We start from the raw sequence: 16,544 nt of genomic DNA on the forward strand, positions 1-16,544 counted from the left end.
ACACATACGTAAGTCAAGAGTGCATCAAGTCCACTTCAAGTTCCAGCAATTTCCAATTAACTACAGTCATACCTTGGAAGCAAAACCGCCTAGTTCTCAAACGTTTTGGCTCCTGAACGATTGAAATCTGGAAGTGACTGTTCTGGTTTTCTAATGTTCTTTTGGAAGCCGAATGTCCGACGGGGCTTCCGCGGTTTCCAATTGGCTGCAGGAACTTCCTGAGCCAATCAGAAGCCGCGCTTTAGTTTTCGAATGTTTTGGAAGTTGAACAGACTTCCGGAACGGATTCCGTTTGACTTCCAGGGTGCAACTGTACTTGAAATAGTAAGCCACAGGTGGTCAGCTGACAGCCCACAAAAATAAAATTCTTTGGCCCCTGGCAGACCTATAATGTTTAATCATGGGGTAAAAATGTTTAATAGACAAGAAAGAGTCTGACCACCGGAGAAGGACAGGGTTGTGACCCCTGGACTTTTTGAAAACTGACTGGTCTTGAAGAATACAGATACAGCAAGATATTAAACAGTTGTTATGGCTACTGCTCTCTAACCATACTCTTAGATGAAAGCTTCAGGTACAGTGTACCACCTTGGCTGGTGACTGAAAAGGATGGAGTTCATGTAGTCTCAATAAAACACCACAGATTTGGTGGAGACCAAATTGGGAACACCCTCCGCGCTTTTACCATTAGTCAATGCCCTTCAAAAGTAATCCTGAGATACCGTTGCACAGCTCTTTGGCAGCACCAGGGAGGATTCAATTTCTATATCAGATTTGTCTTAAAAGATTGAACACCTATAATAGTAAAGCCACTTAATGGAGAGTCTACTTATACATAATATATACGGAATGTATGATGGAAAGAATTTTTAAACTCTCTGGAGAATACAAAAGACTGAGGAAGGCATATCCAAGATGCACCTCACTGCGGAGGTCTTCTGAATTGAATTTCTATAAACTCCTTTATACACAACGCAACAGAAGTTGGCCTATCATTAATTTAATTACATGAGATCAGAAACGGCATTTTAAATAATGCTCCAGAGTGGCAATTTACACACTTTTCATGAGCTCTTTACGGAACCATACAGCTAGTGCTGCAATGAATATCTATTTTATAGACAAACTAAAATGATGTTCCATATCAATCGTGTTGAGGGTGAGCTAGACAGATAATATTTGTCATATCCTAACAACCTACTTCAGAATGAACTGAATTTAAGCTAAAACATAAAAAGCACCTGCAGAGCCAGAAGGAGGGGGGGCTCCAGATCTCTGCCACTCTGTTGCTTCTGCAGCCAGCCTGCGGATATACTGGTCATTAACACACAGCAGAATGTTCTCTGGTTTAATATCAGTGTGGATAATCCGACACTTGGCGTGCAAATAGTCCAGTCCTTGCAAAACCTGCAGAGAACAAACGACAAAGAAAAGTCACATACAGGTGACAAAATGTCATTGTGTAACTTCCAAAGTATACCGAAGAGCCAGGATCTGGTAGTTGTGGTGCACAATGTGACCGAAAGCTTCATTTTATTATGAAGCAAGCAGTGAAAAAGCCAGGTTACTATGGAAACTATAGCAAAATGAGCGTTCTTTACTTGATCTTCAACCTACTGTTGCTGAAGGCATAATTCCCATTCATTTTAGCACTATTCTTCTACTCTAGGCTTCCTCATCCTTCCCAGCTTTAATTTCTTCTTGAAGCATCAATTACAAATGGGACTTGCAACAAAGCATTGCACAACACCTGTGTGTGTGTGTTATAAAATGAGATGATGCCTCCAGTATTATATGTTAATGTACAAGTGTGTGATAAATGAAGGGAAGATACATTTTACAGCCTGAACAACACACCCAGTCAACCTTACATGGGAATAAGTCCCATTAGGGCTTGTTTTCAAATAAGGATACTGTCAGGGAGTTGTTGCGGCTACTCCTGAGTAAAGACGCTCCAGTCCGTTGTGTCTTTAAAGGTTTTATTGTGCATACTATTTACAGTGCAGAGATAGCAGAAAACATGACCTCCTAGTCACTCTCAGAACCCGGCAATGCCGTCCATCGGCTTCGGGGCCAGCATAATAACCTGGGCACCCCAAAACGCCGCCCCTTCGCCCTGCGTTTGGGCGCACGCCTCAATTTGGGCGCCGGAAGGAGCGGTGCCCCTTCTTCCCTTTGCTGGCTGGAGCAGTGCCTGGGCTCAGACGCCTCCCTGAGCCGTCCCTCCTCCACTTGTTGGTCAGAGTGGTGCAGGGGCTCTGATGCCTCGCTGAGCCCTTCCTCCACCACCTGTTCCCCAGAGCGTTGCCAGGGCTCTGATGCCTCGCTGAGCCTTCCCTCCTCCATTCCGCTCCCCCCTGACCCGCTGCTAGCGCTGTCGTTGGGCGAAGTGCTGGTTAGGATGATTGGGGGGGGAGGCTCCCTGTAGGGAGTCCCCCTGACAGATACCTATGCTCAGGTCAGGCCCTTGAGTGGAGGCACCACTGTGACATATTGGGATGTCCATTTGGCAGCACTTTGCCAACTCCTTTTGCGTATCACCTAATGACTCGAGGGGCTGTTCCGTACTCACAGAATGAAGCAGCAGCAGGTCAGTGTGGATCTTTGGTTCCACCTCCTTTAGTTGCACCCATTAGGGACCAGGGCAACACCCCACCTATTACCCTAGTTAGGTGTTGTCACTCCATCTCCTCTTCACTTCTTCCCACAGCCAAAGTGTGGGGCAGAGAGAAGTGAGCAAACAAATGATCCATCATCACCATCCAGCCTTTTGTTCCTCTCTCTCTCTCTCTCTCTCTCTCTCTCTCTCTCTCTCTCTCTCTCTCTCTCTCTCTCTGTGTGTGTGTGTGTGTAAGGCAGTTGGGGGGTGGCACCCACCTGCCTCGGTTAGTAACAAGAGTGCCCACATCTTCCCATTGTTTCACTCAAGCTGTGTCTTCCTCCCTAAGTTAACCCACCCAAAAGATTCCCTCCCCCTCAACACACACACACACTTTTTATATGTGCCTGATCGGAGCAAAAAAAAAAAAATGCTCCTGGAGCAGTAAAGCGCACATACACAGTCCATTGCTTCCACTTTGGGGAACTGTGCTGCCTTTTTAGAAGAGTGCCTCGTGGGTTCCTGTGATATGCAATAACCTACCCTGTTTTGCTGCCAAGTCAATCAGAACAGGATCACTGATTCTGCTATTAGACAGAAAGCATGAAAAAACTCTTGAACTGGCCTACTGATTCACAGCAGTTTCCTGTTATCCTTAAATACTGCGTGAAGGACATGATCTTGGGATCCTAGAGCACGTGATGTACAGGATATCCACCAATGAGAAGTCATTGTTACAATTTTGATCTATTCCACCAGCCAAAAGTGCAGCAACTGACATCACAGAGAGTCTCCAGCACCAAACTCTTGACGGAAAACATTTTTTAACAAAATTAGTCCCAAATGTTGTGTATATATAACATGCCTGGTGGATGATTCTTTTTACGCAGAGTAGTGGAAGACCCTGATAATTTGATTTGATGATCCATTTCAGAAGATGGTGCCCTAAAACTTCAAACACCATACAAATATCTGAAGCTGAGTCAAGGCTGAATTTCCCGGAACATTTACAATGTCAGCTATTGCTGAATACATAGCAACACGAAAAAAAAAGAAATTTCATGCTTAGTTATTGCGTACATACCCATTTCCCCGACTTTCTGCATGCAGTTTTCTAGAATAGCTACACTTTGTGGCAATTTTACACAGCAGCCGCCGGTGGTGTGGCATTCCTCACGTGGCTTCCCCATGCCATGCACTGCTGCCAGTTACCAAGAGGGAGAGGTAAGGCAATGGGGTGCTTGGTATGGGTGCAGTGGTGGAGTCAGCCCACTGCTCCCCCCCCACTGCACATGCACTGCACTCCCTGCCCCTCCCCCCAGTAACCAGCAGCAATATGTGACATTGGGAAGCCAGATGAGCAAGGCTGTAACATCCACCCAATTACTGGTATTGCACCAGAAAGTATTCCAATTATTAATACAGTAGTCCTATGAATTTTCACTGGTAAATTCCACACACACTGGGATACAGAAATATCGTAAGGTGGTACAGATGAAGCTAAAGCCATATCAGTGGGGAAACCCAAACAATACTCTCACTTTTTTCAAATTGTCTTCTGAAGGCTCTTGCCACTCAGAATTAGAAAGGAAACCTTTTTGTAGGTTGCTTTCTTTATATGGCTGAAGGAAACTGAAAACATACTTGTGCCAAACGGCTACGATTTCATGTTGTGAATTTCATCACTGTGTAATACAATCATTTGTTTTAGCCCAGTATTTTATTAAATCCCACATTTTGCTGGACTAAAGATCGCAGAAGAGTCTGGCTTTATTAAAAGGATACGGGAACCATTTACTCCTGAGATTTTGAAGTCATCTAATAACTGAACTACTCTCTCTCTGTTTGGGTCGTCTGGGTCAGTGTTGCGGACCTGTAGGGTCAGGGAAAATCAAACAGCACAAAAAAGTCATTTAATGCAGGTTCTGACTTTATCAAATCCCATAGGTTTCCAAGACACTCTCCAGATTCTCACCCCACATTCTTATTTAGCAAATCAAACAATCAATTTATGTTAGCATTTCTGACTATTAATGAGCAACCATGTCCATACTAACCTTGCCTTATGCCCCAGCCGGGTGAGTGGGGGGAACCGTTCTTTAATCAATTCCTAAACAACTGTCTAAGTAGCTGTATTAATGCTGTTACTTCTCATGAGCCTGCATTTACCTTTCCCTCCCTCCATAAAAATGACTGAAAATGTACTGCTGGATACATGAAAGTAAGATTATCAGCTAAGGTAATGGGATGACATACCTACAACTAATGACACCAATAGCAAACCAAACTTGAGATGAATTACCCACTTGCAATAATTACAATAGCCATATCTTTAAGTGCCAGGCAGAAACTTTCATCTCTAACCAAGCCTTTGACCTTTAATTATCTGTGGCCTTTTAGAAGTGTGTGGGATGCTTTAAATGTATTCCACCCCTCCTAGGTTTTAAAATATCTCTTGTGAGTTTTTGTTTTTTTTGTCTGTTTGGCTGGTTGGTTGTAAGTTGCTTTGGGCTGCCTTGGGCAAGATAAAACGACTAACCAATTTAATAAATAATCTTATGCCATCTTTTAAAATGCTCTGGAAACAGAGAGAAAAATAGACCTTTACAGATTAAAGAAAAATAATAATAAATGCCTAACCTAATCCTGTGTACAGCATTCCCCTTTGTATCTAGTATGGAGCAAGAGATTATATCCTGGCTGGGAGCCATTTGCCGATATTTTTAAAGGATATAATTTGAAATTGAATCATAATCATCTACTTGTGGATACTCACAGATTTCAGCAGTTTGATTTCATCCAATGCTGTTTCTGTGTAGTGTTCGGCACTCTTTACAACTTTCATTGCCACAAACCTCTTCCCCCTAAGTGGACAAAAAGTTTAGTACTAAACTGCCTTCAGGAATCAGATAACATTAACAGAAAAAGACCTGAAGGCTCAGGATCATTTCCTACAAAATACAAAAGCAGGTTCTCTGTCACTCCTGAATGCATAATTTCCCCCGAGTTCAATAAAAAGTAAACTTGAAGAAATAATATGCAAGGGGGAATATGAATCAGTTTTCAGTTTGTACATAGAACTGTTACCATGTTATTATTTTTTTAAAAAAAGCATGAGATGAAACCTCTGGATTTGAAAACAAGGAGGAACATTCTGAGGAAAAATCTCACGTTGCTGGTCTGTAACAATATTCTGTGCAATTAGCAGAAATTCCTTCCAAAAAGCAAAGACTTACTGGATGTCCCATGATAACCACACTGTAGAAAAGTGTCCCCATCCCAGCTTCCGGATCACATGGTATCTTCCATTGAACAGATCCCCTATTTTAACAAGATGGTAGCCTCCTAGGAAATGTAAAAAGAGTTATTGGGTCAAGAACCCTCAGTGATACTGAGGAACTCACAGGTCAATCTAAGCACCTGCCACTTTTAATCTCTCTTAAAAACAAAAGAAAAAAGCACCTTGAGAGCATACAATTGTTGGTAGAACCATGCAATTTCTTCATTTTGGATATCATGCAAATAAATCCTGACAGCTTATCCTATATAATAAAGTGCAAGTGTCTCCGCGTCCAGTCCCTGTGTCCGTGGGATTGCGCTACTGCGCATGCGCCCCACGGACAGCCATTGGGACTTGGAGACTTCGGACGGGATAAACCAGGACCGTGAGAGAGATTACATGCTTGCATATACACAACCATACAAAAAAAAGTGTGCGGCTTCCCCTTGCCTCTGCTGCGCCACGGAAGGATCTCTCTCTTTCCTCCTGGTTTTTTCTCCGTTAGAGGGGAAGGAGAGGAGGCAGGCGTGTGCCGGTGAAAGGGAAAGGGAGGGTGTGGATAGAGAGAGAGAGAAAGAGAGAGAGCCGCGACTGATGTGGCTGCTGGGCTGAAGGATCGTTTAGCCGTTACTGAGGGGCGAAAGCAGGAGAGCGGGCGGGCGGGCGCACCCGCGGGGGGAGAGGGAATTAGTCCCTGGAAGTGTGTGTGGATTTTTTTTTGGGGGGGGGGGTTGGAAGGGCTGCTGCAACTGGGACCAGCGAGGGGAGAGAGAGAGGAGGAGGAGGAGGAGGAGGAGGAGGAGGAGGAAAAAGAGGGTGGGAAATGGGGAGGGAGAGAGGAAGCTGAGGAGGCAGCTAGCTGGGACGGGGAAGGGACTGAGTGAGGGGCTGAGATGGTGGCGGTGGGTGAGTCACCGGGGGGGTGGACCCCGCTAATTAATTCTAGCACCCGTTAATTTAACGGGCTTCATGATACTAGTCAAATAATAATACCACACACAATATAGAATAGATCAGGCATCCCCAAACTTCGGCCCTCCAGATGTTTTGGACTACAATTCCCATCTTCCCCAACCACTGGTTCTGTTAGCTAGGGATCATGGGAGTTGTAGGCCAAAACATCTGGAGGGCCGCAGTTTGGGGATGTCTGGAATAGATGGTGTGTTTTTCCTTCTCAGCTTCTGCAGAGAAAACAGCTCTACAGTGTGCTATTCCTCTCCGTGGGAAGGATAAGCAGACCAGCATGGCTATGTGCAGGTGGTACAATCCCATTGGGAACACTCAAATCTCTCGATTTTCTTACTAGATATACTCCACAATAAGAAAAAAATACTTTTTTAAAACACTACTCTTTAAGGAACTTCAAATGCCACATTAGCTATGAGTTCTGGAATTGGGAGAGACATAATGCATTGCTAACTGCTCTCTCCTTGCAGTAGCAAGAACATTTGGATTTAATAATGCTTTTCTTTCCCTCCGTAAGAACAGGAATGCTACCCTGGGATTTTCTTTATTTGGTGAAGCACATGATGACACACCACTTGGCTGCAACTGCAGCTGAAAGGGGATGTTGATTTGTAAGGTCTAGTCACAATATTAAGAAGACCTGGTGGCTACTCTTCAAATCTCTTCATAAGATGCTGGGCTCATAACAGAATGACTCAGCTAAAGCACAGCAATATCCTTAAAGAATGAGAGCCTAGCATGTCTCTAAGGTTTCCATGATGAGAAGCCTTAGCTATGGGATAAGAGAATGATCTGATGGGTAATCTGCTCAGTATTAAGGTCATACTGAGAACATGCCAATTCTATGTGCTACTACAGTTGCGCATGTTTCATTTATTGCATTTGTTAGCCATCTTTTTTTTTTAAAAAGTATTTTCTTAATTGGAGGTCACCTACTGAATTCAGGAGGATTCCCAGGTTGTGTCCTTGGACTTGCAGGCAAAGTGCAACCCCACATCCAGAGCCAATTGAACCCTCTTTCTGGAGAAGACCAACTCCCCAGCCACAGTATCTCCATTTTGTCTGAATTAAATTTCAGTTTGGCTGCCCTTGTTCATGTTAAAATTGCCTCCAGATAAATAATTGACCACTAGTTTATTAATAGAAGCCAACAGAGATGCATACATTCAAGCCCTGCCTTTGTTCAAAGAGCCTACTCAATATTTATCAAAAACAATCTAGAGAGAAGACGGGCCTGGTGGGCCTGGTTGCCAGTTGATGTATGAAGGTGTATGTCGTTGAATTACTGACTTTGATACTTATCCCTGGACCTTGACGATGCTGGATTAAGAAAAATTATGACCTATGTGAGCTCCTATTAAAGAGCTCCCGTACACCAATCTGCCAATGCATTCTTAACCCCTTCTCACATTACCTTTGTACTACGGTTGCCACCACTACGGTGAACTGGAAAGGGTCCAACCGTGTGGGAAGCTGCATATCTGAAGAGGTTCACATATCATCCTAACCACCTGAATGGCATCATCAGCCAACCCAAATCAGCTCACCTCAAATAGGAGCTACCTCACACAAAAACAATTCATTTTCTGACATTCACGCCAGGCAACTACATCACTGTGATCCATGAGGGCAGCACATCCATTTACTTGTCACACCTACACACATACTTCACGACAGCATCAAGCATTGTTTCCAATTGTGTGAACCTGCTTTTTAACAAGAAGGAAAGCTAACAATGCCATCTCATACATTACTACAAAAATGTCCCATTAAATTAAAAGATGCTTGCTCTCAGGTATACACAAAGGGGAAACAGCCAACCTCCCACCAAGAAATGGCTCGGTGAACGTATTTCCTTGAAGCCTGGTTTGTTCAGCATGGGGAGTTTGTTATTAATTTTTAAAATATATTTCTGGATCACTATATTGGATTAGATAATGCAAGGACTATAATGCAAGAACTATCAAAGCAGGCTTGTTTTTGAACACTTGCTTGGTCGCCATGGGCAACAAGGAATTTCATCCAGGCAAGTGACTGGGCTGCTGGAGGATCGATGGAGTGCTTCAACCCTTCTCTGGTAGCTTGCTTGGGCTTGGAGGAGAGTTCCAGGGGTGGGGGTGGGGGCTGAGCACTCATTCCCTTCTCCAGCATCCTTTCTATGCTGGGCTTCTACGGTGGGGGAACTGCCTCCTTCTGTCAAGCAAATAAACCAGGCAGACTGACAGGAGGCAGAAGTCTGAACACTCCATCCCTCTTCTGATAGCCCACTGCCATTCCAAGCTAGCTGACAATGGGTAAGCCCCCTCCTGCGTGTTCAGCATTAAAAGCAGGAGGGTTCGCATCAGGCTGTTCCTTCCCTCTTGCTACCAGTCTACCATGTTTTCATATAGAGGCACAGCAGGTGACACTCTCCCCCCGCACACGTCTAGCATAGAACACGCTGGCTGGCAACAGAAAGACAGAGATCCATGCCTTTGCTGCCAGCCTGCTAAATTTCTATGCCGGGCACACAGCACACCCACACAAAATGAAGGCAGTGGAGACATGACATGTTTTTCATTCAGTTTATTCTACTGAGCGGGATGCTAACTAGAGTCAGGATTGGGCAGATACAGTCAAGAGTCAGGATTGGGCAGATACAGTCAAGTTTGCAACATTTTACCATTGAGAATTCCGTGATGTGAAGGTAGACGTATAGTATTTAAGTGGAGGAAATGACTGTTCTTTGCCAATTCCTGAATGATACTATGTCAGTGCTTTATATATAGCAAGAGGACCCAAAATGTACAGATTTATATGGTAATTAGAGAAAGCACGATCTCGGCACCTGAAGAGCACCAATAGCTTTCTCTAAGTGTTGGCAGATATCCAAAGGTACCAGTACAAATTGAATTGCCTCACCCAGTATTCTCTAGCACACACTGGGGGTCCTATACTGAGCTTCCTGCAAACTATGGATTGCAGATAGCAGATAGTAACTACCCTTGGGAATGCAGTCTCCCTCTGACTAGAACAATCCCCCCCTACTTATTCCAAATTCTACCACTGCATTGGGTTAATCCAGTGTTGCCCCTGGCATTCTCCATGAGGATGATGTTGCTTTGGAATATCACCCATCACCCTGCTGGAGAGGCCTACCAGACAACTACATAGTTTTAATTTTAGGCAATACATGAAGATACCTCTTCATGTACTACTTTTCACTCACCGTGCTTATGGGCTATTAGGCTTTGTTTATTTCCTGGTTTCCTGATGAATTTTACAGCTCCTAAAGCTCTATTTTTTGTTATTGTTATGTTTTTATTTCTGATGTTTATTATGCAGTTTTGATGTTAACTTTAATTTCAGTTGTAAATATGGAGCATATTTTAAATAGAAAGCTGGAGAAGTAGTAAAAAGTTAAATAAATAAAAATACTGAGAAATACCTTAAGCAATCATATGTCTTGATGTATTAACTTAGATTTGCTAAACAAACAAGGAGGGCATAGTCTGGTAGATAACTGGTCTTACAAGAGGAAGCATTAGTCTATCAAGTCCCCATAGATCAGGCACCCCCAAACTGTGGCCCTCCAGATGTTTTGGCCTACAACTCCCATGATCCCTATCTAACAGGACCAGTGGTCGGGGAAGATGGGAATTGTAGTCCAAAACATCTGGAGGGCCGAAGTTTGGGGATGCCTGCCATAGATGAGTTCCTTTTTCTATCTACAAAGCAAAGTCACTTACTGTACCAAACCAGGTTTTCAACTTAATTATTGGTCTAAAATTATGATGCTCAAATTGTAAAATAAAACCTCTCACCTTTGCAGTAATCATTGGGATCTTCCTGCTCGTCATCATCTGATCCCAGGATTTCCTCTTCTTGTTCAGGAAGATCATTCTCTGAATGGGTAGCAGGGCCTCGATGATGGGTTTCTGGCCTAGGAGACATCGTAAGTTCGTAAGTTGTAAGCTTTTTACTGTGTGTACTTAGAGCAAGGGAAGAAAGAATATGCAATGACTAAAATGCAATTTGAGTTTGGATGATGATAGGCAAAAGAAATGTTCTTTTTTTTTTTTTAACTGAAATACGGATGCATCACATCTATCTCAGATCACTTTGGTTGGAACAAACCCTCTCAGCAGATACAACTTGTGCAGACAGCTCCACATGTGCAGCAAGTACCGACACTCAAATTAGTACAGTTTCAAAAGATAACCAGTCACACCAATGTCTACAGCTGTTTCCATGGAGGATCAAATGTTGCACAGCAGCAGTATACCAATCACTCCCACTACGATTATGCCAGGAATTTGCCTTGCTCAGTCATGGGGAGGGAGTCAACTGCACTTTTACCAGGTACAGCAGTGCCTTGTGATGCATTTTGTCTGTAGCAGAAGGTCCTAAGCTGGAGGCGCTGGGCCAAATGACTGCCCAAAAAATGCCAATCAAGAGGCGAGAGTGGCAGGCAGAGAGTAATAGCAGCAAGAATTCAGGCTTGTAACTAACTACTCACCTTGTAGCTATAAGCAAACAGGAATTGCATACTGGCAAGGGAGTGAGCTGGTAGGATGGATCTCTCCATCCCTCCTCTGCCCAGTCCACTTGGTTTCCATGCCAACCATAGAGGAAGGAAAGCACCTTCCTCCCTGATCAGTGTGAAAACCAAGCAGGATGGTGGAGGGATGGTTCATTTTACGTCTGCTTGATAGCAGGGTTCTTTGTTTTGTTTTGTTTTAGGAACTTTCATTTCCATGCTGGTTGTGGAGGGGCTTCCCTTCCTCCCCCGCCAGCAAGGAATGGAATAGTAAACATTTCAGCAGGCTATTTAGAGGCCAAATTTATCTGAAGGACCATCTATACCTCTATGAATCTGCCAAAGATCAGAGTCCAAGACCTTGCTCTCTGGCCTGTCAATGACAGCCACAAGGCGGACAGGTTCTAGAAACAGGGCATTCTCAGTGGTGGCCCCAACCTTTGGAATTCCTCCCAGGGAGATACAAATGGTCTCATCATTACTGGCTTTCAAAAATATTTTAATCAAAAATAATAGGCATTCAGAAGGCTTCAACAGTGTAGGATAGTCCTTAGGCTAAAAATAACTGCCAGTGGCTTACAGAAGACTTGCAGTGAAAACTGCTTGGTGATGGGTCCAGGATGAAGGGAAATTTTAGGATTCTGAATTATTTTCTATAGATAACCCCTCAGAATGGCTTCCATTTATTACAGGTACCCAAATGCATTCCAGCCCTATGAGTGACTCAGTGAGCTTCCATGCAGTGGGATGAACCCATCTTTATAGCTCCCTAAAAACAGGAATTTCAAGCTGCTGTATAGGGAGGGTAGCAGAAAAGAAAAACCTCATCTTTCAGCAGAAAGAAAAATAGTCATGCATATCTAGAAACATGTAACTACAACTTGTATGCTGTCAACTACGGTAGTAGTTGTCAGGCTTTAGACTGCTACAGTGATCCAAGACATATTATATTTGAAAAGCAAGGGAAACATATCTAGTCACTCCCTGGATTTTGTTTATTAAATACTGAGTTGCTCAGCTGATCATAAGGCATAAATCAATGCTCTGAAGGTCCCCAACCCTCTGGGGAAGATTTTTGTGTGTGCACAGGGTTGCCGGTGGTAGGGGGAATAGCCAAAAATTGCTTCCCTCTTCATCCTGTTCTTACTGATAGCTATGTGACACCATTATATACAACACATAACAGTTATTTAGCAAAGTAACAATTAAACCTTTTGTAAAGTAACTGGTTTCACAAAACAATTGTGAAATACAGCTATTGTGGGGTTTGGTGTAGGGATGTTCAAACAAAAATTAAAAAAAAATCAGCATACTTGCAAAGAGTGCTCATGTACACTTCTGGAACATTTTACACACATTCTAAACTGACTGTTCCCTCCTGTTCCCTCCACACACTCATGTCTTGAAGATTTATTCAAACTCCCTAAACCTTTCTTTGGCAGAAATTACAAGTTGTAAATATTCACAGTTAGCCCAATGCGAGCAAAGCACATACAGGAATAAGCACAAAGTCAAATGTTAAACAAGAGTTAAGACAATTGCAGACAATGATTTTAAAAAATCATAACACTACTCAATAAATCTCAAACCTAGAGAGGAAATGAATAAGGATGAAATCAATGTGATCCCTCTAGAAGCCACACCCATCACAGCAAATGTCTTCATTAATTACGTCACAACTATGGGAACGCTGAATTGTTAAGGTTTACTAGATACGGTTTTTAATGACAGAACGTTCTAGGGTATGCATCGACGAGGAATTGGATTTAGGTAAGCCTTAAAGCTAATTTTCCAGGCAAAAACGCTGTTTGAAATTCCCTGAATATTCTGCAATCACACATCTCTTCCACAAGCACAATCTTCCTGCAGCAAAGAAGTTACTAGAAAGCCTTCATAAAGCTTTTGAGAACTATCCTGATCCTTTATCTAAAGGAAGTCAGAATGCCTTATCACTGAGTTATGTTACAGAGAGCTCAATGTCTTTGCAATTAATTATTTCGAGCCCTTATACTTTCAAAATTAGAATGAACTATTATTTGTCAGGGAGTGAAAAAGACCACATAACACTGCAGAGATGTGATTGCCTTTCAAAGGCAATATTTCCTCTCTAATGTTTCTTGGAAAGTATGTGTACTTTTGCTATTAAATCTTTAAAAAAATGCTCAATACAATCCCCACAACTGCTCCTGCCCCGCCCTCCTAAAATGCACCCCAAACGGGCATGGGCAAGGATGGTAAAACATGCATAGGAGGTACAAAGACCTTATTTTAATACATCATTTGATTCTAAACAATGATTTCTTTGAGCAAATTGTTACTAAGAAGAGAAACCTGAAAGCATCTTCTGATTCATTTAAACGATTTAGAAGTCAGCTTGTAAGCAGGGACAAAAGGTTGATGCGAGAGTTCCAGAGGCTGCATTTCAATGAATGAGAAACAGACAGCTGTCAGAACTGCTACACTGCTAGAAACACATCAAATGCTAACAGAAGCCTTGAATGAATCCCTCTTAACATATCAGAACATTTGGCAGACATCCACCCCAACAAGCACCTTGGGCTTCTGAACATGTACTTGCTTTTACAACCTAACTTCATTGGATTTGTTCTTAAGCTAAGCATCTGGTAAGATTACATGCTAGGGGAGGGTGACAATTGAATCAGTGTCCTCAGGAAGATTTATGAGCTTAAACGGAATTCAGAGAAGTCCTCATTGAGGCAGTCAAACTCCCTTTTTTTCCATCTGGGTTTTTAAAAAAATGCTGTAAAAGGAAAGCTTACCTGCACGAAGCACGGACTCCCATTGATGAAGGTACCTCTGAAGTCGGGCCAACAGTTTTCGAAAGAGCCATCAAAAACTAAATGGCACCCTGGTGCAAGTAATAGGGGTACATAAATTGCAAGCAGAGGGCTGGTTCTTCCTGAACACAGCAAAGCTTTGTACAAAAGCAAGAGAGAAAAGGAATTTGCCTCCACCACCTAGCTGCAGATGCATAGCACTGCATTGCAGGTAAATGCCTTGCAGCATCACTGAAGAGAGTTGCTCTCAGCTACCGGTAATTTGCTTCCTGAAAAATTTAGCCATGCCCTGGAATGACCAAAAACTCATTCCGTTCTTTTGATGCTGACCAACTTCCAAAGTCTTTCCAGATATACTAACTATTGTAGCCTAACTGAAGTGAAGCTACGAGTTTCCTGTTCAATAATAAATTTCCTTCAGAACTTTGAAAGAGAACAGTATCACGGTATTGATTATATGAGCACAAGAGCTCAAAGTATTAGCTTCCCTGTGCCAGTAGGTGCCACTTATTTTTCTAGCTCTGCCCAAAACAATTCTATGGAAAAGATGGAAGACAATTTTCATAAAGGCATCCCAACCTAAACAAGACAAGCTTCTTCATCTCATATGTTCTTATTAAGAAATAAACAAGCTGGACAATTGAAGAGGCAGGTGCCAGTATCATTAGCCTTTCAGTTCATGCTGGCATTTCAGCGATTAACTGAACTGATGAGCTATGAAAACCAAACAGCAACGCATCTGTCTATGTAAAAAATTGGTATACAGCTGAAAAGTCAGAGAAAAAGTTACACGAAGCAAGACAAATGAAGATGCAGCTGAAATACAGTCTGAATAAGTGTGGTCAGCCTGCAAACACATTCAAGTTCTAGCTTGCACACCTTCTTCATGAAATCGGTACTAATTTGTGCTGTAACATTCCAGATATCACAAGGTACACTGCTATTGCCTCCTCCACCAACAGATCTACTCAGGAGCTCTTGCTTGCAAGTGAATCTGCCTCAAACAGATCGGCAAAGAAAGAAGTACTACAGTCGTACCTTAGTTTTTGAACAGCTTAGTTTTCAAACGTTTGGGATCCCAAATGCCGCAAACCTGGAAGTGACTGTTCCTGTTTGCGAACTATTTTTGGAACCCGAACGTCCAATGGGGCTTCTGATTGGCTGCAGGAGCTTCCTGCAGCCAATCAGAAGCAGCACTGAACATTTTGGAAGTTGAACGGATTCCATTCGACTTCCAAGGTACGACTATAGTTACTGTGAGAAAACAGACTGAAGTCTTTTACAGCTTGTGAATATGCTTGCAACTAAATGCTAAAACCAAACGGTTATTCTTAGGTAATTCCTTGGTTGCTCTGGTGGGCGTGGAATGCATGCAAGTAAAAAGTTATACAAGTACTTAACCAGGGAAAAGACTTCCTCCCATGAAAATCAGATGGTGCAAAGACTGGAATCCTATATGCATTTACACAGGATTAAACACCCATGTCCTGAATAATTTTTATTTTTTGAAAAATCAAATAACTCATTCCACTCACTAAAGAGGGTCTGGGGCTTGAGAGTCTCAATTGGCAATTCCCCCAACCCTAACCAATGTTACACAACAAGCCTTTTGAAACTAAAAGGATCTTTCAAACACAGTTTGTTATATGGCAAGAGGCTTGCTGTTCAAAATTAAAAAAATCTCCTGGGCATGCTTTTTGGATCCCAGACTTGATTGCATATGCAATTCATATAACCAACAGTCCTTAACTAAGGCTGCCTAGAACTCCGATTCTAGTTATTCATGCATAAGCCCCATTCAAATGTATGGGGTTCACTGGTGCAGAACTGGTAGCAGAATTGCCATACTGACTGTTTCATTTAATAATCTAGATAAAGTAGGCTTCTGATTATGTCTTCACAAGATATATATCATACAGTCGTACCTTGGTTCTCGAACAGAATGCGTTCTGGGAGTCCGTTCGACTCCCAGAACTGTTCGAAAACCAAGGCGCGGCTTCTGATTGGCTGCAGCAGCGCCGGATGTTCGGCTTCCGAAAATTGTTTGAAGACTGGAACGCTCACTTCCGGTTTTTTATCATTTGGCAACTGAAACATACGAGTTCCAAGGTGTTCGGCAACCAAGGTACGACTGTACTGTCTTACAGTATGCATGCTTAGTCCTTTACTGTAATCTACATTCCTCATATTTAAATATATGGAGAATGCAGTAAGGTTCATATTCTATGATGAAAAACCAGTTCTTGTTCTTAAAAGTTATAGTTCTTGTTCTTAAAAGTTATAATTAAGCAAAAACTCTTGCTTCCACTCCCACAGACCAGAGAATAGGTTTTCTATTTTCTTAAAGAAAAGAAAAAATGCCAATTAATCACTAGCTTTAGA

The 16,544-nt window shown here is 42.6% G+C and overlaps 1 protein-coding gene across 2 annotated transcripts in view; it reads right to left on the reverse strand.

Moving 5' to 3' along the window:
- SRPK1 (SRSF protein kinase 1) overlaps nt 1-16,544 on the reverse strand; it is a 37,510-nt gene that overhangs the window by 10,601 nt on the left and 10,365 nt on the right. Inside the window, exons 1-7 of one of the 2 annotated variants that reach the window (XM_088673336.1) lie at nt 14,145-15,389; nt 10,649-10,767; nt 5,836-5,944; nt 5,376-5,463; nt 4,385-4,472; nt 3,465-3,571; nt 1,242-1,407 (exon numbers count right to left, since the gene is read on the reverse strand). In XM_088673336.1, the coding sequence (XP_088529462.1) occupies nt 1,242-1,407; nt 3,465-3,571; nt 4,385-4,472; nt 5,376-5,463; nt 5,836-5,944; nt 10,649-10,767; nt 14,145-14,215 (748 nt within the window). In that variant the 5' untranslated portion in view covers nt 14,216-15,389. Of the gene's footprint in view, nt 1-1,241; nt 1,408-3,464; nt 3,572-4,384; nt 4,473-5,375; nt 5,464-5,835; nt 5,945-10,648; nt 10,768-14,144; nt 15,390-16,544 lie in introns of those variants that run through there. The other variant, XM_035121256.3, reaches the window with a different exon arrangement.

The sequence above is a fragment of the Zootoca vivipara genome, chromosome 7 (genome assembly GCF_965207765.1).
Source record: "Zootoca vivipara chromosome 7, rZooViv2.hap1.1, whole genome shotgun sequence".
Classification (NCBI taxonomy): Eukaryota; Metazoa; Chordata; class Lepidosauria; order Squamata; family Lacertidae; genus Zootoca; species Zootoca vivipara.